Below are 26,083 nucleotides of genomic sequence, written 5' to 3'. Positions count from 1 at the left end.
TAGTACAGACAAAATATGTTTAAGGTGACACTGTGAAGACCCCAGGCAGGTAATTTGTCCTCCAAATGCACAATATGCAACCTTGTCCACCCTCTGCAGTAGCAACCCCAGAGGTATGTGGAAGGAGGGGTCAGGTCCTGCCAAGTCATGTGGTATGCACAAGGGACATTTAATTTATCTCCCAATATTAAACCCTCACACTTCAACTATCGATAAATACCCTCTTGGAGAACCAAAATGTTAAGGACTATAAATTTTTTACTGGCCACTGTTTACAAGCACTAAATTACACAACTAGGTAATGATATGTAGATTCTTTAAAAACAACCAAGCTCCCAATCTCTTCTTTAAAGGTCAACACATTTCAGTAAATGTCATATATTTTATGTTCCTCCTTCCCCTTCATCCGCACCAAAAAAACAAAAACCAACCACCACCACCACAAAGCTAAATTACTGAGCCCATTAGTCCTATTTATGCAAACAGGAAACACCAGAAAGTGTAAAGAACTAAGTCCAAATAGCCATTCTGTAATGGGTAACTCAGAACTTAACTGGGGTAGTGGTCCTGTACTTTTTCTCCCACTTCCATCCTGCCCCATCTTCTCTCCCACACAAGCAGTTTCCTTTTCTCCCCTTTTGCGTCTACAACTACAATGCAGGGCAGAAGAGAGGCAATGCTATTTTTCAGCAGTACAGTGGCAGGAATACCTATGAAGCAAATTTAAGCTTTCTGAGTTTTGATATTGGGAAAGGTGTTTCATAATTAGGCATTACCAAAAAAGCTGTTACCAACTACTGCTCTAAAATGAGGGAACCCAAAGGGCACCTGGGTGGCTCAGTTGGTTGAGTGTCTGACTCTTGATTTCTGCTCAGGTCATGATCACAGCGTCCTAGGATTGAGCCCAGCATCCGGCTCTAAGCTGAGAGTGAGCCTGCTTAAGATTCTCCCTCCCTCGCTCTCTCTCTCTCTCTCTCTCTCCCTCTGCCCCCTCCCTTGCTCATGTGGGTGCACTCTCTTGGTGAGGTAACCCAAAATAAAAAATTGGTTTATTACATAAAACCTTGGTCCATTTCTTTTCTCTTTGACCCACTGGTACTTAATACGAAGAAGGAATGTAACATGCTAAACATGGGGAAGAAGAAAGGGCACGGTCTGGTTAGGGTGAGGAGCTAGTTGTTATTTTTCACAATTAAAACAACTTAATTCCTGCCAAATATAATTATGTAATCCTAACATCTTCATCAAATTGTAAAACTGGAAGAGTCCTTATAGACCATGTGGCTGTACCCGCTCATCAAACAGATAAAGAAAATGAAAAACTTAAGCCCAAGCTCAGTTATGTAAAGACAAAACTGGGACTTCTGACTCAGTACATTAAGTATTTTCTTTCATATCTGCAAATATATAACAGTTTTCCAAGGCTCAAAGTTATAGACACAAATGTAAGTGAATGAATTGGGGCACCTAACATAAAACATGCATGGGATTTCAAATTCACCTGTTACACAGAACAGAGGTCATACTCTGCTATTTCTGTATCTTTATCTCTGAGCTTTGTGACAGTTGGGACAGGCAGAGGAAGGTGAAAAATTAAAGGGAAAATGTAGTGAAAGAATAGTAAATAGGGGCGCCTGGGTGGCTCCGTTGGCTGAGCATCTGACTTCAGTTCAGGTCATGATCTCGTGGCCCGTGGGTTCGAGCCCCGCGTTGGGCTCTGTGCTGACAGCTCAGAGCCTGGAGCCTGCTTCAGATTCTGTGTCTCCCTCTCTCTCTGCCCCTCCCCCACTCATGCTCTCTCTCTCTCTCTCTCTCTCTCTCTCTCTCTCTCTCTGTCAAAAATAAATAAACATTAAGAATAGTAAATAGCGAGCTAGTTGAGATAATCAAGAGACATGGCTGTTGGGAGTTGACAGCTACTGCAAAGACAAGACTGAAAAATGGGGCAATGGAACCTGCAATAAGAGCTAAAGAAACAGCAAAAGACAGAAGCAACATTAAAGTACTGGAATGTGTGTTACATAAGACAGATGGCTGGAGTGATCAGAATTCTTGATGGTAGAGATCAGAATTCTTTGGTAGATTCTAACCAATAGAATCTGCATTTTTTAACCAGAATCCAAAATGACATCAGGGCAGGTGACCCTTAACTGTACATTTTGAGAAACAAATGTCTTTTGGACATTGAGGTCCAGGAGGGTTTAAAGGTATTAAAAATGTCTTGTTCAGGAGTTCTGGTCCATAATTAGCTTTACTTGTTTCTCTCAACCAACCAGGCAGGCAAGGAAATGCCCCAGGGGGAAAAAAGGAAGGCTGATTCGGTGCAGAATCTGGGCAGTCAAACCAGTGGTTACTGGTAAAGTCACCCCAAGGAGCTAGAGCACATTATGTAATCACAGCCCAAGCTAAGATGCAGATCAGAAGTTCTTTCACAATGTCTATTACTAAGCAAAGTCTTCATTTACCGTTAAGTGACTGATTATACGGGTTCTACTTTTAATGTAGAGCAATATTTTGTCACTCACTGAAGAAAAGAAGTCTTTGAGCTTATTGCTAGAAAAAGAATTAGTCATTTTTTTATCTGCCTATTCATCCATGACTGCTGTGTGGTTACAAAGGAATACTCTGGCCCTCACAGCTTAGTTCAAGTATTTTTATTTACATATAGGATCTAAGAAAATAGAAAGCAAATAGAAAAAGAAAATAGAAAACAAAGCACAGAGCTACCAATGGCTACTTTTTCACAACTGCTGGGAAAACAAAATTAGCGTATGGTGAAACTGCGAGAAATTCTGAAAATCTGAAAACAAAGTTAACATTTCAGAAATGACAGAAAATGTTAAAAGTCAGATTTAAAGCTGCCTAGCAAATTAATTCTGTCGTTCATCCAGAGTTTCAAATCTCCTTCAGTACAGAGAAACAGAGAAAAGCTCTCTGAAGTGACATCATCTGATGCTTTCTCCCTCCCTTTTTTTAAACGGGAGGAATTATATTTATTTATAGGATTTTTTAAAAGATACATAATACGATTAAAATCTCTATATGTATCTGAGACTGTGACTGTTATGACAGGGCACTTGACAATCTATTTTAGGTGCAATGAATGTTAAATAAACACAGAGCTAGGATAATAATTTGCTACTGGAATTATCCTCTGTGCATTCCAAACATTTTCTTTTAAGACCAAGACTGTTTGCAATGGATTCAGAAAAACAATACCAATACCAAAACTCTTAATCCTTTTAGGGAATCAGTTCACTGTTCCTATTTCAAGGCAAGGCAGTCATTTAAAAATCAACCCCTGATGTTTTTGTTTTTAACTAGAACATTCCCAAAAAATAAGTACAGGCACATCCAGCTTCACACAATCTCAAATTTTTTATAGTATGTCAGTGCCATATTTTTCAATAGTAACTTTCACTAAACCATATAAAAAAAAAATAACTTATTACTCACACCGGCACACAATTATTGTTTTTTAAGTAAAAACTAAGTGTGCCCTACTGATAACACGTCTTGAAAAATGCTAAGGAAAAAGTAAGTTGTGCAGCATAAATAACTTCTACAGCTAATTTCTAGAGGACTGAATTTTTGCAGCCCGAAGATCTCGTAGAAAATAGGCTAGGAGTCTTTCCTTTTTAACTTGAGACAATTACAATCGTATTCTAAATGACTTATTATTGTAAGCCGCTAAAAGCTACCACAATTATGGTCCCACTCCTGATTTTTAATTAGGACTAAAAGGGGGAGTTTGCGAAATAAAGGAGAATTTTATAAGGGACTTGGACAAGTTTCTCCCGTTTAGTTTCACTTAGCGTAAGGGGTCCTCATAAAGACGCTTATATAATTGAAAAACCAGTTGTCGGTTTGACACTAACATGTACACAGTAATTACGGATCTTTACCGGGAATATTTGTTTTAACTATAAAATCAGTAGCCAAAGGCTACTCTGAAAAGATCGTCATTTCGCTTCCTTCCGTCACCCGTTCCTCAGCCCCCCCTCTCCAGACCCCAAAGTGAAGTTCACCTGCCAATACCGAAGGGCCGTGGAAAAAGGAAGTAAAGAAAATGCTTTTAAAATTAAGAGACTTACAGCAGCTGGACTTAGTCCAAGTGCTGTTCAGCCTGGAAACGAAAGTAGGAAGCAACAGAGGTTTAGGCTTGTAATGATGTCAGCCATTTTAGGCACATTATTTACACTGGGAGGAAGTGCCAAACTCTGTGGTTGTTTTTGTTGTTTTGCATGTCGCCGCCGGTCTCCAGGTGGAACGAACCCAGTCACGACCCAACGCACCTTCCCCCGACTGCACAACGACCGTGAACTCGGCACAATTCTTCGATCCCTCTCTCCAGGCCTCGCAAGCCCCCGATCCCGTGTTAAGCACCGATTCCTGCACACGCACTTTCTTACAAAGGAGAAGCTGCGGCCGGACACGCAAGGGGGAGCAGCCTCAGAAGAAGGAGAGCCCGGAGACCCTCCCGGGGACCCTCGCCCTCACCCCCGCGCCACCGCAAAGCCGTCCCGGGGCCCGCGTAGCCCTGCGGGCCGGGCCGAGCTCCCAGTCCCTCGACCTCCCCGGCCCTCGGACCTTGCAGTCCACCGCGACGGCGTCGGGGGGGATGATGAGTGCCTCCTCGCCGCACTTGAGATCGTCCTTCTTGGCCTCCTTCTGGGCCAGAGCCGAGTTGAACGTCACCTTCACCATGGCGCGGCCTGGGGCGCCCTCGGAGGGCGGCGGCGAGCTCGAGGCGAGGGCTGAGGGCTCCTGGCTTCGGCTGCAGCCTCCTCGGCCGGGAGCGGCTCAGCGACGACGGAGGTGAAGCGAGCGGCTCCGCGGCTGCTGAGGCGGCTACTGCTGCAGCGCTCCCGCAGCCTCACAGCTCCCGGGCGAGGGCGGAGACGGCTCGCACCCCCGGGGGCGGGGTTGGAGCGGGGAGGACGGGAGGGGCGGGACCGCAGGCGGGAGGGGCGGGGCCGGGCGCCGCGCCAGACTCTGCCCCCGCCCTAGGTCCCACGCAGGATCCTGCCGGTTGGCGGGGAGCGGGGACGGGCGCTCGTTGGGTGCGGGCCTGGATTTTCCGGTTCTGAGTTCTTTTACACCCAGTTTACCTCCGGGCTCAATGTTGCAGGTTTGTAACGAAGTCAGGTGAACTTTGCTGGGTTCGCCGCGCACAGTGGCTTCACCTCAGGCAGTAGCAGGCAGGCCCTTTCCTGCTCGCTGCCCCCACCGCAAGTCCAAAGACTGGAAGTTTTGGGCGTCCACACCTCCGTTTCCTCTCTATATTATGGAACTGGCCCAGTGGAGGGCAGAAATGTTTAATACAATCTATCCTTGTGATCTGACTACTTTTATCTTCCTGGGACCTCACCCAAGGGCGTTACCGGACTCAGACTTGCCATGTCTTCACCCCCTCCCTTGGAAGGTCAATACCTACCCTGCCTAATCCCAGAGCACTTTGGAGGAAGACTCTTGGCAGATTTGTATTTCGTACTTCTCACATTCCTAAAACAAAATGTTCCACTCTGGTGCAGATTTGAACAAAACCCACGTGCACACCGGATGATTTGTGATTCAAAGGCAAGGTACTCAATGATGAGTCTTTAGTAATTTTCTGCAAAATTAAAAATAATAATCAGGGTAAGGCAAAATTATATTTTGAAAAGATTCTTCTTATAGCTAATGTGAAAGAGGATACTGGCCTGCACTGTTAACTGGGTTAATGATTGTGTAGCTCTTTGAACAAATGGTTGATCTTGTACTCTTCCACCCCCACTCTGTCCTTGTTCCACCAGAAAGGTGGATACAGTGTAGAATGTTTCAGCTGTGTCAACTCTGACCTCGGTCAACTGTGAAGGAAGTAGGTTGAGGCCAAGGTCCTTGGGAATGTGGCTCTGCTCCAGAATGAGGTTAGGTCCCAGACTCGGTAGAATCAGACCCCAAAATCCCTGTGAAACAACCCAAGATTGTCAAATCTTTCAGACCATGTTTCCAAAGGTCATACTGGACTCAGAAACCCAATCCAGACCCTAAGTCTGCTTAGGCATTCTGAAATTCCACTGAAAATTGAGAGTTCAGTTGAGAATGGCCAAGAGTTGAATTCCAGTTCTGGTGAGTTCTGATCCCAGCTAGCCATATGTCTTGCAGCACCTTACTGATACTCCCTGACCCTCACTTGATGAGGGATCAACCCTGTGAGGTTTACTTTGTGAACTACTGGCATAGTTTCATAGATTTCCTGAGACACTACCATTGAAAACTAAGGAATTCCAGAACAAGATCTGGAGGATTATAAATGATTATACATATATCCTTCCTGCTTCTCTTTTTGTTATGATGGGATGATGGAAAAATATTGAAGGCATTTGCATTACATAGAATTAGGGAAGAAAAGAAAAAATTCTGGACACTATTAAATTAGGAAACTGAGGCAAAGGAAGAATGAAGGCATTTGACAGAATCGGAAATTAACAAACCCCCCCCCCCATTTCTATTCTACAAGATTTAGGAATAAAAGACTATTTATTATTTTGCATACCAGTACCCAGCAACAGTCTAAAATCAGTTGGCAAATAGTCTGGGAATAGTCTCCCGGTTTTGTTTCCCCATTTTATCTGATGTGTCTACAAAACAGTGTAGTGCACAACAACAGCACAGATAATAAAAAAGCTGGATCAAGACCAAACATAGCAAACGCAGTCCCATGATTTAATAAAAGGTTGCCTGTTGACCCTGGAATCTAAGGAGTGGGGGAGGAGAATAGTTGATGACTCAACAAAAGAAAGCTAAAAACATAATGGTAAGTAACCATTAACTAAGACCTTTGTTTTCCTTTTTCACATTAATTTTCAGAGAGTAAGGAAACTCTATTTTAAAAGTGATCCTTGCTTTAAATTTCTTCTTGATGTTGGTGTTTGTTTTTCTGTTTAACCAGGGAGGAAGACAGGATGCCTGGCAGTCTCAGTCCATAGGGTATGAGACTCTTGATCTCAGGGTTGTGAGTTCAAGCCCCACATTGGGAGTGAAGATTATTTAAAATAAAACCTTAAAAAAAAAAAAAAAAAAAGACCATCAGGGAAAACAAAACATAGAGAACTTAATTCAAGAATCTTAGATCAGGGCTACCTGGGTGGCTCAGTTGGTTAAGTATCAGACTCTTGATCTTGGGCTCAGGTCATGACCTCACTGTTTCCTGGGATCCAGCTCCTCCTTTGGCTCTGTGCTGACAGCAAGGAGTCTGCTTGGGATTCTCTCTCCCTCTCTGTCCCTTCCCTGCTCACGCACTCTCTCTCTCTCTGTCTCTCCCTCTGTCTAAAAAAATAAACATTTTTTTAAAAAAGTATTTAAGAATCTTAGATCATTTAGATTTATAAATCTAAATGCTTGGATAAGGATTTTCGTTTTTTAGGTTTTTTACATCTCCATGCTTTTAATTCATTCTCTTTCAGATTTAGCAAGAGGATTGGAAATTTTTGCAAATTTGGGGCCCCTAGTGAAACAACATTACTCAGTATGCCCTTTGAAATGTGCTTTTGATATCTTCTCTCTTAACCCAGTGTGTGGCTTGGCTGGGCATCTTTTGTGGGTTTGTCTCAACTTTTATTTAAGAAATATTTCTTCCAGGGGTGCCTGGGTAGTTCAGTTGGTTGAACTTCCAACTCTTATTTTCTGCTCAGGTCATGATCCCAGTGTTGTGGGATCTGGCTCTATGCAGAGTGTGAAGTCTGCTTAAGATTCTCTTTCTTTCTCTCTCTGCTCCCTTCCCCCACTTAAGGGTGCTCTCTCTCTCTCTCTCTCTCTCTCTCTCTCTCAAATAAAAAAATTTAAAAAAAAATGTATTTCTTCCAGGCAATGCTAAGGCTTCAACTTACCTCTCTTCAGATTTAAGCAGGCACTGCTCTTCTCTCCATAACTTTAAATATCTTTTATTGTTTCTAAATGTCTTACCTCCCAAGTTTATATTTCTTATCACCTCCCTACCTCAATACCATATATGTTTTTCAGTTATTTTATTTTATATCATGTCATTATTTTCTTTGATGAACTGAATTAGTTTTTCAGGGCTTTGTTTTTTTTCCTCTCAGAATCTCAGGCTGTAATATGCCTTTGGGAATTGTCCTAACAATAAATGAAGCTCTCTTGGCATTTGGGATTGTGTTGTGTTGATGGTGGAATGACTGGATATGCCCCCACCCTGGATGCTCCAGTCCTCCAGTTACCATCTATTAGCTTCCCCCTTCAAAGCATGGCTTTCCAAGTACCTCCACATTTGGAGTATGTCCCTTCACCTTTAAAAGAGAGAGAGAGAAAAAAAGAGAGAAAAGATGAGAAAAACAAAAAAGAGTGAGAGAGAGATAGAGATAGAGATAGAGTGAGAAATAGAAGAGAGGCACAGAGATGGGTCCAATGGTTAGAATCCACTCAAACAACATGAGCCCTAGTCTTGCTTAAACTTCACCATGCCTCATATTTTACCAGTAATACTCGAATAAGTCAACTGTTCAAAGTATGACATTGAGGTCCAGAATGACCTGGAGTGGCCTGGTGAAGTTTCATAGAGGGGACAGGATTTTAGTTAGAGGAATGGAAAAGATTTGGATGCAGAGAAAGGAGGAGGAAGAAAAGCCTGAGTGAAGGAAATGGCATGAACAAGGACACCAAGACCACTGCGTGAGAGGGCTGAGTGAGAGGCCTCCAGCAGGTACATGCAGAGTAATGTGGGGCATAACAGCAGGATAGGCAGGATGGAGCTATAAATCTCCATGTCGTGTTAAAATGAGTAGTGTGGAATTTTTTTTCTGAGAAAACTGCTGAGAGTTTTTGCAAATAGCCTGTTCAAAACAAAACAAAACAAAAAGATTGCTCTGTGAAGATTGATTGGCATTCTGGGTGAATAAGAAAGAAGGAAGTTTCCAGGCCATTGAAAGCTTCCTTCCTTCCTTCCTTCCTTCCTTCCTTCCTTCCTTCCTTCCTTTATTTATTTGATGAGGATAAATTAGATAAGTTTCTAATACTCTTTTCTTTTTAATTTTTTAATTGTATTTAAATCCAAGTTAGTTAACATATAGTGTAATAATGATTTCAGGAATAGAACTTAGTGATTCATCACTGCCATGTATCACCCAGTGCTCATCCCAACAAGTGCCCTCCTTAATCCCTATCACCCGTTTAGCCCATCCCCCCACCCAACAGCCCTCCAGCAACCCTCAGTATGTTCTCTGTATTTAACAGTCTTTTATGGTTTGCCTCCCTCTCTGGTTTAATCTTATTTTTCCTTCCTTTCCCCTAGGTTCATCTGTTTTGTTTCTTAAATTCCACATATGAGTGAAATCATATGATTTTTATCTTTCTCTGACTTATTTTGTTTAGCATAATACACTCTAGTTCCATCCACGTTGTTGCAAATGGCAAAATTTCATTATTTTTGATCTCCAAATAATATTCCATTGTATATAGATACCACATCAGTTATTGTACATTTGGGCTCTTTCCATAACTTGGCTATTGTTGATAATGCCGCTATAAACATTGGGGTGCTTGTGCTCCTTTGAATCAGCATTTTTGTATCCTTTGGATAACTACCTAGTAATGCAATTGCTGGGTCATAGGGCTATTTTATTTATGTTCAAAGAAGGGATACTGTAAACCCCAATATTATTGATAATTTATAATAGAGAGCATGTGTGTGTTTAAGTCAAGTAAAAGACATATGCACAAAGCCTGGCCAAATATCATAAAAAGCCTACCCTACTCCAGTTAAATCTTACCAAGTGTCATACTGGGCTTCATCCAAGAAGGCAAAGAGAGTGTTGCTACTATCATAATCATTATTTTGGCAACATGAATTGTGGGAGGAGGCACTGATATTTCTCTGTCATGACTACATATATGATTCACAGCCCCCTGCTATGCACACAATGTGTGTATGTATATAATTTAAATTTTGAGGCCCTCTGTCACCAAGCCAGACTTATATCCCCAGCGCTCTGTCACTCTATTCTGGCTGGCTTTCGGTACAGGAATTTGCCTTCCTTCTATCTTTATCAAAATTATTATTTTAATTAATACAGAGAAAGCAATAGTTTGCCATTTTTAATGCCATTTTATTATAACAGAAAAGGAATCTGAAGTTAGTACTACGAAATTTCTTTCAGTGGGTTTCTTAGATGCTTGACTAAATTTTCAGACCATTAATTCCATCTTTTTTGTGCACTTTCCTAAAATGAGATAAACCTGGTACATATAATAGGACACACGTAAAAAGCACCTGAAGGCAGATTCCATTTAACACTGATTTTTAGGGGTGCCTAGGTGGCCTCATCAGTTGAGTGTCCAACTTGATTTTGGCTTAGGTCATGATCCCAGGGTCATGGGATCAAGCCCTGCAGCGAGCTGACCATGGAGCCTGCTTAATATTACCTCTCTTCCCCACTCAAGTTCTCTGTCTCTCTAAAAACAAAAACAAAAAACACTGATTTTTTAAAAAATGTATTAATCACCCTAGGATCTAATTAAAAGGCCCCCTGCAATCCCTAAAAATTTTTTCTTCTTTGTTTTTTAACCTTTTCCCCACAGTGGAGACAAAAACAATGCTAACTTTATGTGAATTCTGGTAAATTATTTAACATTGTGACACTCTCATGAAATATGGAAAATAATATTACTTAATCCTAACTCTGAAAATAGTTTAAAGTGTAGCTGCACTCATTGGTGGAACATATGATAACATACATTATCTCCCAGAGATATTTTGTAAACTTAACTGCTAAATAATTTTAAAAACTCTTTTGTCTAGAACCTGTATGAGAATGGGTGAGATAGTCTAATCAGGGTTTGATATTCCACATCTCTAAATATGTCTGTATATTATATCTTATATTTCATACCTACTCATTAATTACATCTAAGATATATGTGCAATTTTTAAAAAAATATATGTGCAATTTAAATTTAAATCAGGGGGGTCTCTGGGTGGCTCAGTCATTGAGCATCTGACTTTGGCTCAGGTCGTGATCTTGCGGTTCGTGAGTTTGAGCCCCACATTGGGCTCTAGGCTGACAATACAGAGCCTGCAGCCTGCTTCGGATTCTGTGTTTCCCTCTCTCTCTGCACCCCCCCACCCCCACCTGCGCTCTCTCTCTCAAAAAAAAATTAATAAACATTAAAAAATTGTTTTGATTAAGTCAAAATAGGAAAAGTGCACTGGGCAGAAAATCACAAAACAAACATGGCTGGCTTGGGACACTCAAATTTCTGAAAACCATAAATGTGAAGTTTCATGTTTTCAGACTGAACAGCTAAAGGACTTTGCCTTGTGTTCAAACAGTGTTCTAGCTAATAGAATCAAAGTCCTGGAAAAAAGACTTCAAGAAGTTCTGATAGTTCTTTTTCTGCCTAGTCCAAGAACAGATTGCAATTCAAGCTAATGGGAAGGTCACACTTATTTAGACAGACTTATTTTTAAAAGCCACCACAAAATTACTTTCTTATGATCATTAAGCAAAATATTCAAAAATCAAAGAAAAACTTGAATGATTTTGGTCTCCTGCAGAACTGTGGTCAGTGGAACTGTGGTCAAAGATCACTAAAGTGACCTTTCCACCTCGGAACCCCAAGATACATTGCATCTGCCAATAGTTACTAAACAACAACAACAACAAAATCATTCATAAAGCAGCATAATTAGCAGCACAAAAACAGGAAGAGCTTTCTGCCACACTTAGTCTTCATGACTCTTAGGTAGGTTCCAGTCTAGATGGCTTTCCGCCATAAATATTGATGAGAAGTCTATTTCCTATTTACTCAGATATCATGTCCTAGAGCAACATGACAGTCTATGCCTGCCTAAAACTGTCCCCTGCATTCCTCGCTCTTAATAGACACAAAGACCTAGGAAAGATCTCACAATGAGTTATTGACATTGAAACCCTTAGAACCAACTGACATTGTTGACCTATGTTACCTAGATCAGTCTCCATGCTACTGCACTCCTAGGTAGGGCATATACTTGAGGAACTGTGTTTCTTAAATTTGGTGATAATTGCAAGATCCTTGGGCTGGTGAAATAAGCTGGTTTCTTCTTCTGCCCCCATACTTTCTATTTAAAAAAAAATTTTAAGATTGTTTTGATGATGAAAACTGTTGCAAATATTTATCTCTTTAGTAAGGTGATAATGGTAAAGGAAATTGAGAGCTTATAATGAAAGGAGCTCCAGGTGACATAAAAAATGTAAGAAATACATTGTGCTGTGTAACCCACACCAGGGACAAAAAAAAGAGGTCTTAAAGAAATGTGCTTAAGAGCCTGCCTGTTACAGACTACTCCCTACAAAGCACTCAGATACAAAAGGCGTTATTGATTCCCCAGTCCATATTGGACACATCTGCCTGGGTCCCGGACCACTTTAACTAACCTGAAAAAGAATATGGGAAATGCAAATAGGCCCACCAGAGCTGGAGAAACCTACTTGGATTTTTACTTTCAATCTGGTATAATCCACTTTCTTCTGTTATGCTTCGAATCATTGCATAACAGAGAGGACTTAAACCCAAGAGAAAAATTGTTTGTACTTTGAGGCAGACAGCATCTAAAGAGGCGGTTTCTGTGTTATCTTTCATCTCCTTCTCCTTCGGCTTATTTTAAGCAAAGAGAGACAAAGGTTTGATTTATTAAAACTCGGAAGAACCTAGACCCAAATATTTATGTAAAAACCTCTTTTTTATTTTCGTAATTTCCCTTAAAGGATGTTTCAGACAGATAAAATAAGAGCTGATTCAGGATATAAAAAAAATTTTTTTTAAGTTTACTTTTGAGAGAGAGAGGGAGAGAGAGACAGAGCATGCATGGGGGAGGGGCAGAGAGAGAGGGAGACAGAATCTGAAACAGGCTCCAGGCTCCGAGCTGTCAGCACACAGCCCGATGTGGGGCTTGAACTCACAGACTGCAAAATCATGACCTGAGCCAAAATTGGACACTTAACCGACTCAGTCACCCAGGCGCCCCCAGGATATACAAATTTGAAGGCCAGGGGAAATTCAGCCATGTGAGGTATACTCAACGCAGAAGTTTCTCCTTAGGATATGCTTGGGGCTGATTGATCACACTGCATAAAAGGCCTATAAAATACACTGTGAGAAAATACCTGACCTAAGCCAGAAATAGCACGTTTAACTACCATTTGTGTTAAGAGACCACACAGAGAGAAAAAATATAATAAAAGGAAATCTGATAAGATACTAAAAGACGTACCAAGGAAGTGGTCTGCCTTTGGTTTCCTCAGTGAAAACTGCTAAGAAATAAAAAGAGAGGATCTCTTCTCCTTTCTAAGTACTCACTCAGGGCCAGTTTTTTAGGCATATAAGAACGGAAGGAACAGACGCAGTAAGACATTCCCTGAAAGAACAAAACAGTGTAGAAGGGCAAATAAACCTCCAATCAATAGAAAAGAAACAAAAATTTCTAGTCATTCTAGAAATGCCCATACACTTAGGAACTTTCCTAAGGTAGTATAGTCTCAGTTAAAGCTCCTTAAGTCACCAAAAGGAGGGGCAATAGGGGCACCTGACTGGCTCACTCAGTAGGGCATGGGACTCGATCCCAGGGTCTTGTGTTCAAGCCCCATGATGGAAATGGAGCCTAGTTAAAAAAAAAAAAGATAAAAGGAGGGGTGCTACCTCAATGTGGCTATGCACTACTCAGATGGGGACCATTTGGTCGTGACTCTCTTAATGCCTCATCTTTCAGTGCTACGGGTCAAACTACCCATGGAGCATGCTTCTCCAGATACACCATACCCAGTTTTGCCTTTCTTTGCATTAGTGAACTTTTAAGCTTTGAAACTCATTTCTTTCTGTAAGTGAATTTATTACATTCTGCAAAGAGAAAGACGATACTTTGGAGGCATAATAAAACTTTGTGTTCTAGACATCACCAACAAATAACATGGCCATCATTCTGAGACACCAGAGTTAATTTTATGAAGGGTTAGAGTGTATGTAACAGAAACAAACATATGTGTACTGCAGATAAGGAGCCTTAATGGCATGTAATCAGAGCAATTCAATTCAGTTTTTTGAAAAACACTTGCCACGGTTCCTATATACTTTATAAAAGTCACATCCAAAATAATGGGGGTGAGAAAGGCCCCTAGTCAATAGCAAATAGGTGGATGATTGTAGAAGACCGTGCAAAGATGTAGAAATAAAGGAAGAGAGAATTGAGCAAAGAGGGTGTAAGAAATGAGAAGTGGAAGAAAGGACACATGTCATTAAGAACAAGTAGTTCTGTGAGGCAAGAATTTGAACAACTAAATCCTGTTGTCTGATGGAATGCACCCAAAAAGAAAGCAAACAGCTAAGTTGGTCGAAGATAGATTTCCAAGAAGTTTTTCTTACAGAGTTCCCAAGAAAAGTCAATATTTCAGTAGCACTGGGATCCACGACCCATGATTATTTCCAAACTGAGGAGAGACTGAAGATTAATCCACTTGGAGTCATGACATAATGAGGAAGACAACACGGTGGAGAATCATCACTGAAGTGCAGTTAAGCCTGTGCCTAATGGCACAGAGTACACCAGGTTATGTTCCTGAGGTGATGCCACTCTCCCTGGGGGAACTTTTCCCCATAAGCCAAACAGAAAAATGTTACTTACAGCAGGCTCCCTCTGGGAGGAACCTGAGGAAAGTCACACAAAAAAAGGAGAGGAAACCAAAAGAGCGTTTTTAGTCTCACACATCCTGTGCCTTTTTCAGCTGCTATTTTGAAAGATAAACATTACATTTGTGGTTGCATTTTTTCCTAGGTTAAGGAAAAACAAAACAAAACAACATGGTCCTGAAAAGAAGAGACAGGAGAGGAGCTAATGACCTTGGGAATGCAGGCTGCTTTCCTGGTTTTAAAAACAAAGCAAGACCAAGAAAGGAAGCTTAAAAAAAAAAAAAAGTGGTGGAGAAACAGAGAAAGCCTTGCATCTATCTCCAGTGCCTGTGGGCACCACCCCCGCCCCCCCCCCCCCCACCCAGCTGGTTCTAAAGTAACCCAAATACAAAGACATACTGTCAAACGGGAATCTCTGTCCGCAGAGAAAGGATATGCCTTACCTGTATAGCTGCATTCCACTTGTACATTTCATTCAGTTGGCATTTTATAGGCAGGGTGTTTTGTTCAACTCGGTTTTGTTGAAGCTAGAGTGTTTCCATATTCTCCTTAACTAGATAATTAAAGCTGATTCTATTGAGGAACCTAGCAGAATAGTCTCCTGGGTCTGAAGGCAACTTACTTTACCAGGGGGTCATTTCCATACAGCCTTCTGGTTTCATATTGGATACCAAGGTTGGCTCTTACTACATTATCCTGGAAGCCTGCTGTCATTGCATAGGACACTACTAAAATTATTTTCTGATATCTGAAAATATATTATCGATTGGCATTGTATTCATTTCCTATGGCTGCCCTGACAAATTATCACAAACTTGATGGCTTAAAACAACAGAAATTTATTCTGTCAGAAATCTGGAGGCCAGAAGTCCTAAACCAATATCACTAGACTGAAATCAGGTGTTGGCAGTGACTTGCTACCTCCAGAGGCTTTGGGGAGAATCCATCCATTGCTTCTTCCAGCTTCTGGTAGCTGCTGAAATTCCCTCGGCTTGTGGCCTCGTCATTCGAATCTTCAAGGCCAGCATCTTCAAATCTTCCTCTGTTCCTTCTTCCCCCTCCTCCTCCTCCTCCCCCTTTTCTTCTTCTTCTTCTTCTTCTTCTTCTTCTTCTTCTTCTCCTCCTCCTCCTCCTCTCAGTCCTCCCCATTATGTGTGTGTGTGTGTGTGTGCGTGTGTGTGTGTGTGTGTGTGTGTGTGTAAAATCACTCTCTGCCTGTCTCTTATAAGGACACTTGTGATGACATTTAGGGCCCACCAGACAATCTCCCTGTCTCAAGATCCTTAATCTAATCACATATGCAAAGACTTTTTTCAAAATAAGTTAATATTTATAGGCTCTAGGACCTGATATCTTTGGGGTCTTTTCTCAGCTACAGACATGTGCTCCATTCTCTCTCACGTACATAGTAATACACAATACCCAAACTCTTCTAAGAGTCCTTATGGGACTACTTAGAGAACAATTTAAAAGTCTGCAGTTGTTTAGAGAGAATTCCATATAAAATTGTAGTGCCCTCAAAATACTATTGAATAGAAAACTGGATGATAAAATAACCTTCATGGCATTACTGATTGCCAAAGTTTGAAGTTGTATCTTTACATCCAACTAAATACCTTCATTATCAGAAAATATAGTATTAACCATAATGATGTTGATGATACTCCATAATGAAGTACCAACTAGTTTGTAAAAGTTAAGTTTATTTAAACATGCAAATTTCAGGGACTCATAGGCTCTCAAAGTTCCAGGAAATTAGAATAGGCATAAAAAATATAATCAATAGATATTTTTGTGATTTTCTAAGCTAAAAGTTGTTATTGGCATCATTATCAAAATGAGAGATAAGACAGCTATTTAGAGATGGTCTGAGTTTCAACATGTTTGTCTAGGAACAAAACAAAAATAAATTAGGGAAAGAAAATGGGAAGAGAGAGAGAAGCAGAGGCAGAGTTTCTATTATGGTGTTAGGTAAAACAGATTTGAAACAAATAGTACAAGTGAGAAACAAGATTGCTATGTGATAGTAAAAACTATATTAACACATAAAATAGCAACATTAAATCTGTCTTTAAGAAATAAAGCAAACAAATACCTAAAACAAAAGCTAATGCAGAAATACAAGAAGAAGTAAACAGGAATATATTCATAATTGAAGACTTTAAAGTCCCACTATCAAAATGGCAGATCAATTAAACAACTAATTACACAGCTGAACAATGAAATAGAGTAGAATTAACAGACATGGAAAGAAAAAAAAATAGACTTTCTCCTTGAGATTCAAAGATGCATAATAAACAAAAGACCATAATTCTACATGTAATTTCATCTACAATACCAAAAATTATTTTTTTTAAGTCACCAGCCATCTGGAAAGCATAGAACACTCTCTTAAATACCTGAGTCAGAGAAGAAATCAGAACTACTGATTAAACAGACTATATTTTACCAAAAAGAAGTTGCATATGCTAGAAAGTTCAGTAAACATTGTGGTTGATGGTCCAACATTCTTTCCACTCCAATGATATATAGCAAAGGATTTGTTTCTGAATTGGGTACATGCACAATTTTTGGCAACGAATGTAAGTCTGTGAAGAAAACCTTTCTTGCTCCCATGATATAATCAAGAGAGGAGATGGCCTGCCTACTTCTGGATTTGCCATACCTGGATATGATGCTTGGAATTACCTAGCCACTTTGTTGCCAATATTAGCAAATCTAAGAGCTGGATAGAATCTGTATCTTTGATGGCATTGTTGAAATGATACACTGGTCAACTGTAGATCTTGTCCAACTAAGACCTCTTAGCAAGTTAATTAAACTATTTCCTTCTTAATTCAGTTTTTATTGAGTTTTCTGTTATTACACTAGCAAAAATCCTGGCTGATACTAAGTATAAAAGTAAAGACAAGTGTAAAAAAAAGGTAAAGAAAATGTGTATGTCACAATGCAATTCTTAAAAAAGCAACAGAATAGAGTTATATGTGAAAATATGTAACTGTTAGGAATGGCTAACGCTTAAAACAGGATTTACTGTTGGCTATGCACTGGGCTAAGTATTTCACATACATTAACTCATTTAGTCCTCATAATACTTCTTGAAATGGTTGTCGTTATCAGCCCCATTTAACAGATGACAAGGTATCTGTTGATAATTTGCTGGTGATCGACAGAGCCAGGATTTGACCCTAAGCAGTCTAATTCCAGAGTGCCCTTATACTTTGTGATATACTGCCTCTCACCTCTCTGTATTTCTCTCTGATTTAAAAAAAAAAAAAGGTGGTTATTCCAAATAAAGAATTAGACAAATACAGGAATACCTCGTTTTATTGTGCTTCTCTTTCTTGTACTTCACAGATAATACTTTTTTTTACAAATCGAAGGTTTGTGACAACCCTGTGTCAACAAGTCTAGCAGCACCATTTTCCAACATTTGCTCACATCATGTCTCTGTGTCACATTTTGGCAATTCTCACGATGTTTCAATTGTTTTCATTATTACTGTATTTGTCCTGGTGACCTGTGAGCTTATTATGGTGACTTGCTGAAAGCTCAAATGATCGTTAGCATTGTTTAAAAATAAAGTATTTTTACACTTGATCTTAGCCAAAAGGCCGAGAAGCGATAAAAATAAAATATTTTTAAAGTACGCATTTCTATTTGACATAATGCTATTGCACTGCTACTGATAGACTACAGTACAGTGTAAGCAAAACTTTTACATGCACTAGGAAACAAAAAAAAATTCGTTTGACTCACTGTATTGCTTTCACTTTATTGCTGTGGTCTGGAACCCAACCCTCAGTACCCCCACCCCCAGGTATGCCTGTGCATGTCAACATTCCAAATTGCACTCGATACATGGTTCATGCACACTGTATCAATTATCTGTTGCTGGGTAACAAACCAGCCCCAAATTTTGTGGTTTGAAACAAAACAATTATTGATGTTGCTCATAAATCTTTAATTTGGGCAGAACTCAGCAGGGGTGTCATATTCCTGTTTGCCAACAGCATTAGCAAGAGTGACTAGTCTGGTGCTAGTGCGTAAACATGACTCACTCACATGGCTGGCAAGTTGGGGCTGGCTGTGTAACTGAACCTCAGCCAGGACTATGGGTTGAAGCCCTCTGTTTGGCTCCACATGGGCTGCTTTATAGGCTGCTGGGGCTTCCTCACAGGTAGGTGGCTGAGTTTTAAGACAAGGTGTATCTTTTGATACACTTCTCTTGAACCCAAACATGCTACAGCCTTGGAGGTCACACAGTGTCATTTCCGCCAGAATTACAAGGCCACTCAAAATGTAGAGGAGAAGCAGAGCTGTTCCCGCTCAGTGGGAGGAGTGTCAAATAAGAAGTATGGGACCGTTTGGTTGTTCCAGACAGATCAGGCAAAAACAACCTACCACAAACACTATCATACATGTGAGAATACAGATAGGAAGTCATTACGTGGGAAAATGTGGTCACAAATGTAAAAAAAAAAAAAAAAAAAGTGTCAATTTAAAAACTTCCAAACTAATTAAAATTTTGAACCCAGTGTTTGGTGGGGCTGGGTTAAGTGTTTTAGAAAGCTGCTTGATGGTGTTCATACTCTTCCACACAATAAAAAATATGCTTAATACTAACAAGATGTCAGCAAACATGATGATTCCATTCTGTTTAATAATTACATGGGTAGGAAAAATGACATTTTGTAGACTTGTAAATATAAGTAGACATGCATATGTGTTGGGTAACAAAACAGTAATAGAAATAGTATGCATAAAATATTAGAACTATGCCATATATGTTCATATATACTGACAGATTAAAAGTGAATACAGAGTAATAGAAATAGAATCTAATGCAGTTTGTGGGTTTTTTTCTATAAGATTGCTTAAATGTATAGTATTGATAAGTAATTTTAATTTACTATATAAATCAAATATATCATAAATTCAACAATCAAAAATATAGTACATTGCAGAAGGGACTCATAAAAATAGAGCCATCCTACTTTACCACACATAAGTTAATATATATTATTTATTGAAAAGGTTGAATATTTAGGGGTGCCTGGTGGCTCAGTTGGTAGAGCATGTGACTCTTGATCTCTGGGTCAAGCCACATTGGGCCTAGAGATTACTTTTTTTTTTAATGTTGGATATTTAGTTAAGAATAATTTGCTTACCTTTTAGAATTTAGAAGAATTATTGAGCTAAAATTAGAAGATCATTGGTATGGCTTACAATAACAGTCAGTGGAAGTTAATTCCTCCCTGCCCCCCTGCCCAATTTTTTAAAGTTTATTTGTTTACTTTGAGGGGCGTGTAGGTGGCTCAGTCGATTAAGTGCCCCACTCTTGATTACAGCTCAGGTCATGATCTCATGGTTTGTGAGTTCCAGCCCTGCATGGGGCTCTGTGCTAATAGTGTGAAGCCTGCTTGGGATTCTCTGTCTGTCTGTCTGTCTGTCTCTCGAGCTCATTCTGTCTCTAAATAAATAAATGAATGAATAAACAAACAAACTTGTTTATTTATTCATTCATTCATTCATTCATTCATTTAGAGAGAGAGAGAGAAAGCAGGGGAGGAGCAGAGAGAAAGGAAACAAATCCCAAGCAGGCTCAGGGCTGGATCTCACAAAGTGTGAGGTCATCACCGGAGCCAAAATCAAGAGTCTTAACCCACTGAACCACCCAGCTGCCCTCTACCCCATTTTTTAAAAATCATGGTAGAACTAACTCTCTAGGAGCCTGACTTGAGATGGAGGGTGTGAAGAAAGTCCTTCCTGCCCACCTGCCCCAGTTCCTCAAAATTACAAAAATTATAAAGATGAAGAGGCATTCATTCTATTGCTTGAAAATAACAAAGTATCAGGAGATTGAGTTTTTTAAAAATTCCAGAAATTTTGAAAGCTTTTATCATCGGATTAGAGCAAACCTTAGTTTTTAACATGATTTTTTTTTTTTTTAAGTTTATTTATTTATTTTGAGAGAGACAGAGACAGCATGAGTAGGAGAGGGGTAGAGAGAGAGTGAGTCAGAAAATCCCAAGCAGGTTCCGCGCTGCCAGCACAGAACCCAAAGTGGGGCTCAAACCCACGAAAAAGCAAGATCATGACCTGAGCGGAAACTGAGAGTCACATGCCTAACCAAGTAAGCCACCCAGGCGCCCCTGAACCTCAGTTTTAAAGAGAGTGCAGATTGTAACCAATGTGCCTGGCTAGCAAGAGAGGCTGGGGTGAGGTAGGAGGGGGTCTGTGGGGACGCTGCATTTCCTGCTCAGTTTGCTGTGAACCTTTTTAAAAGTGCTCTAAAAAGTAAAGTCTATAAATAAAAATATATATAACAACAACAAAAAAACTCTAGTACATAAGAGCCTTTAGAGGTAGGAATGTTTTTAATTCAGAAAGATTGGATAAAGGAGCAGGAAAATTCTTTGGACAATTCCTTTCTAAGCAGAAAGCAGTAAGAGCATTTCCCTCCAGCATACTTGGTATGGAAAGGCAAGGGCATTATTCAGGGCGTCCATTTTCAGCTGGGGATACGTGATATCACTCTCAGTGAGAGTGGGGAAAGAGGAATTTAGATATTGCAATAATTTGTGGCCATCTCTGTGATATTTCATTGGGCTTAACTGGTTTTAGGGGGAAAAGTGCCTATAAAGTTTCCTCTGGAGGACGATAATGAAACAAAGGTTGAGAAACAGTGCTCCAGAGAGAAGTGAAGTGCAGAAGGAATGGGAGAGAAACGAGGAGCTCCTCTCAGCCCTCTACCCTGGCCCATCCACAAGGACCAGAGACAAGCTCACAGAGAACCAGCTCCCACAGACAGGGATGCTGAATTACAAAAACAAACAGCACCCCAGGAATCATCAGGCTTTTAAAGAAAGGCAACGCCCGCCCATGAAAGGCAGGCACCAAACCCAATAAGTAAAAGCATGAATGCCCAAGGAAATAGTTACCAGAGCAAATATGATTTTAAATTAGATATAATCAGTAACCTCAGAGTTATGAGACGATACTACAACCATAACAGCAGGAAGTTTTTAATTAAAGAATTTAATTAATTTACCTATTGTAATTAAATTAAATTACTTACATCTTTTTGTTGATCTTGAAAACAAAAAAATGTAATGAAAGCCCTAGTAGATAAACCAAATAGCAAAATAAATAAAATGCATTTCAATTGTATTAATAATGTTTTTTGAAAAATAAATGTATACCTACATAAAGATGTGGTAGGGTAGTTTCCTAAAATAAGCCCTAATGATCCCTGCTAGTAATATAATCTTGGAAAGTTTTAGTTCACTTTTCTTTAAGAGGGAAACTTCATAGGACAACTGTAGAAAATACTTCCTACATAGAGCTGTTGGGGAGAATTATTATCACAAAATGCACTCAGCTCCACTGTTTACAAAGCAAGACATTTTTTCTTTACATTATGGTGCCGTTGTCTTACTGTGTGACTAAGATTTTTTTTTTTTTTTTTTTTTTTTTTTGCCGTTTACACAGAGAGATCTTAGCATCAATAAATAGGCTTGAAATGATTCAGTAACTCTCTAACTTCACTGCGTAATCATAGTGAGTAGAGCACTGAGTCATTTGGAGAAGAAATAACATGTTTTAAGTCAGGTGAATAAGAACCCTTTTAATAACAGTAGCCCTCAAATTGCATATTTACTGCATTCTACAATTAGCAGTTAATTGCAACAAGAAACTAATTATCCATATATTATAGCTTAATGAAGTAGAAAGGGAGAGCTTGCGTGATCTTTGCAAACATGTCAAACAACAGGAAAACTGGAATGTCGTCTAATTCCTAACTTTCTGATATACCTTTGGACTTCTACAATGAACTTGTAGCTTAGACAGACTTAATCGGTCTCTGATAAAAATAGGAGTTAATATATAGTGAGCACCATTATATTCCAGGGTTGGGCTAAATGCTTTAGGTATATTAGGTAATGCTTCCACAGGTTATCTACACAAGGAAAGTACTACTTTTATTATCCCCATTTTACAAGTGAGAAAACTGAGGCCCAGAGATATTCAAGCAATGTGCCAAGGTCTCACAGCTAATAAGTGGCAGAATCCAGTGTGAATCTGGCAATCTGGCTCCAAAACCTGCCCTTTTTTTTTTTTTTTTTTAAGTTTATTTATTTTGGGAGAGAGAGTGAGTGGGAGGGGCAGAGAGGAAAGGAGAGAAAGGAAGAGAGAGAGAGAGAGAGAGAGAGAGAGAGAACCCAAGAAGCCTCCTTGCTCAGCACAGAGCCCGATTTAGGGCTCAAACCCACAGACCATGAGATCGTGACTGAGCCAAAACCAAGAGTCCCACACTTAACTGACTGAGCCACCCAGATGCCCCTCTAGAGGCTGTGCTCTTAACTTCGTGCAAAGTGGGGACACTTTGGGGCTATGGCCTAGAGAGGCTGGGGGAGTAGTTTTTTTGGAGTGGGAGTGGAGAAATGAGTTGTGCTATTTGGCAGTCCCAATGTGTCAGGAAGAGTTGTTGCTGCCTGATAGAAACTGTTGATTCTGCTTCTAACCGGTTACAACAGGTTGCTTACATCTTACTATGTTTGTATCTTACTCTGTTACTTTTTCTCTTGACTTCTCTTCTTCCTTTGTTTCTGTGGATTGATATGGAGCCTAAGGAGGGGTGGCCACCAAAACCAAGCTGGAAGTCTTCATGTGCTGAACGGTATGTACACACGGAAGAGGAGTTTAGACATAGCAGAGAGAGGCTCGCATATGGTGCTCTTTCACATTTCAAAGCAAAATATGGGAAGCCGAGTTTCATTCTTTTGCCATATCGGTGTTTTTCAAATTACATCTGTTATTGGTCTTTTTTTTGGTTAAGATTTTCACAGAAAATCTATCTGTGCTAGACTAGCTAGTGACAATTTTTTAAAACTTACAATACTAGTATATACTCATGGCAACAAAATAAGAGTACAGATTTGTGTAAAAACTTTTCACTTGGATCAGAGACTTAGATGTAATTTAAACCCATAAAATTACTGGAAGAAAACATTAATGAACCTAGATAATCTTGGAGTGAAAGAAGGACTCTATACACAAAGCAATAGTCTTAAATAATGATGGTAAACATCAATCAATACATTACACTGCATAAAACTTTCTCATTAAAATGTGCCACAAATGAATGAAAATGATTAACAAAAGCAGGGGAACAGAATATATAACATCTGTAATAAATAGCTATTTTAAAAGTATACACAAAGAGCTACTTTAGATCAATAAGGAAAATAAAATTAAATCGAAAAGTGGCCAAAAGGACATGACTAGTTTACAAGGAAAAAAACCCATAAAAATGCTTTGACCTCACTCATAAATAAAAATATTAATACACTGATGATATGTAATTTTTATCTGATCACCAAAGGTTTAAACTTTTTATCATGCCCAATGTTGGCAAGGGTGTGAAGAAATAATTATGCTCATCTATTCTTAGTTGAAATGTAAATTGGTGTAACCCTTCAGAAGGCACCATAGCAGTATTCTTGAACATTTTAAATCCTCAGATTTATTGACCAAGCAATAGTGGGAATTTATCTTATGTGCATATTAAAGCAGGCATACCAGGGATGCCTGGATGGCTCAGTCAGTTAAGCATCCAATTTTGGCTCAGTCATGATCTCACGGATCACAAGTTGGAGCCCCACGTTGGGCTCTGTGCTGACAGCTCAGAGCCTAGAGCCTGCTTTGGATTCTGTGTCTCCCTCTCTCTCTGCCCCTCCTCTACTTGTGCTCTGTTTGTCTGTCTGTCTCTCTCTCTTTCAAAAATAAATAAACATTTAAAAATTAAAAAAAATTTTTTTTTAATAAAACAGGCACACCAAAGCCTGTGTCATTTTGCCCATGTTTGTAATAGGGAACAACTGCAAGCAAGCTCAATTGTCCTTCAGTAGGGAAAAGGATGAATAAACTATGTTTCCTTTTGACAAAATACCATGCAGTATTTAAAATAAAGAAGCTGATCCACATGCGTTTACCTGGAAGAATGTTCAGGATTCTATGGCTTAGTGAAAAAAGCAATTTGCTCTACAATACTTGTGATAAGATTCTGTTGGGGTATGTGTGTTCTACAGTATGTACAAGTCTTGTTTACGATGCTTTTGTTGCAAGTAAACAGAAAACCATTAAGTTTATCAGATACCATAATTGGATGTGTGGAGCCTGGTTGGATCTAGGGTTAGCTTAACCTGCTGACCCAACTCTTGCCCTGATTCTCCTGTCTCAGCCTCCTTTGCCGACTCCTCAAACTGGTTCTAGAAGTTCTAGGCCTCACTTTCAGGCATGGTGCTCTTGAGAAGGACCCCCCCCCCCCCCCCCCCCCCAGCAAATTGCTCTGTGGATTCTCATTGGCCTGAACTGGGTCATGGCAGTGACTCAAGAAGCCCATTCTCAGCCCCTTCCCCCGGGAAAAAGAGATACCCTGGGCTGATTAGGCCTGGATTTTTGAACCAGTTACCAATAAGGGAGAAGGATTTAACACTTTGTCTGAGACCAGCCAGAGCTCACCCATTAGATGAGTGAGCTCAAGGTAAGGTCACCACTACTCTCCCCACCCCCCCACCCCCCCACCCCCCCGCCCAAAACCCAAACAACAAACAAAATGGCAACAACTGTACATGGAATAGAAGGAAGTAAAAAGCTATGGGGGGGGGGGGTAGTACAGATTTTTATTTTTCACTTCCTAGCCTTCTACACAATTTTTTTTTTTTTTATATAGCTGCATGAGTCTGATTCAGGATCACAGCAGGAGTCATAGGAACAGATGTCATACTCAGAAGGGTTTAATGAAGAGGCTTTAATAAAGAGATTTTGTTTGCCAAGGTATGAGTGAGGTTATAGGAACAAAAAAGGGATGGTGAAGCAGGCAGGAACGGGCAACAACAGGAAATTGATCCAAGCCTGAAGCGGCCTGGGGAGGTGGGTGGGGGCTGGAGGGGAAGGGAATGATGTGAAGGGAGCCTGAAGTGAGCTAGTGCTGGGGAAGAAGAATCAAGAGCAGCCCCTGCCTGAACGAAGGGCGAGGCAAGAAGGGAGTGCTGTGTGGAGGAACAAAAAAATAACTCTGTTGTCCCCATTAGCCAAACCCAAACAGAAATTAGAGGGCAAGGGTAAGGCAATCCACAGGGATCAGCCTCCTGTGACTCAGAGTAGGAGGGAAGGATGGGGAATGTTGTTTGGGGGGAGACGGGGTAAAGGACCAGCACAGCATAGATTTCCTAAGTGTAAGGATTAACACTTTTTTTTTTTTTAAGTAAAAAAAACACGGGAAGTCCTGTCACAGGATACAACATGGATGAGCTTTGAGGACATTATGCTAAGTGAAATAAGCCAGTCACACAAAGACAAGTACAGTATGGTTCTACTTATAGTGGGAAACTAAAGTGGTCAAATACATAGGAACCGA

At 40.1% G+C, this 26,083-nt stretch overlaps 1 protein-coding gene across 1 annotated transcript in view; it reads right to left on the bottom strand.

The window, feature by feature from the left end:
* ITM2B (integral membrane protein 2B) overlaps nucleotides 1–4,881 on the bottom strand; it is a 28,099-nt gene extending 23,218 nt beyond the window's left edge. The window contains exon 1 of the mRNA XM_019447572.2: nucleotides 4,591–4,881. Coding sequence (XP_019303117.1) covers nucleotides 4,591–4,707 — 117 coding nt within the window. The 5' untranslated portion in view covers nucleotides 4,708–4,881. The remainder of the gene's footprint in view (nucleotides 1–4,590) is intronic.
* Between the last annotated feature and the right edge of the window lie 21,202 nt (nucleotides 4,882–26,083).

This window comes from Panthera pardus, unplaced genomic scaffold (assembly GCF_024362965.1).
Source record: "Panthera pardus isolate Hobbes unplaced genomic scaffold, ASM2436296v1 HiC_scaffold_1, whole genome shotgun sequence".
Classification (NCBI taxonomy): domain Eukaryota; kingdom Metazoa; phylum Chordata; class Mammalia; order Carnivora; family Felidae; genus Panthera; species Panthera pardus.
The sequence above is the reverse complement of the archived record's forward strand: the minus strand, read 5'-3'. Positions and strand labels throughout refer to the sequence as shown.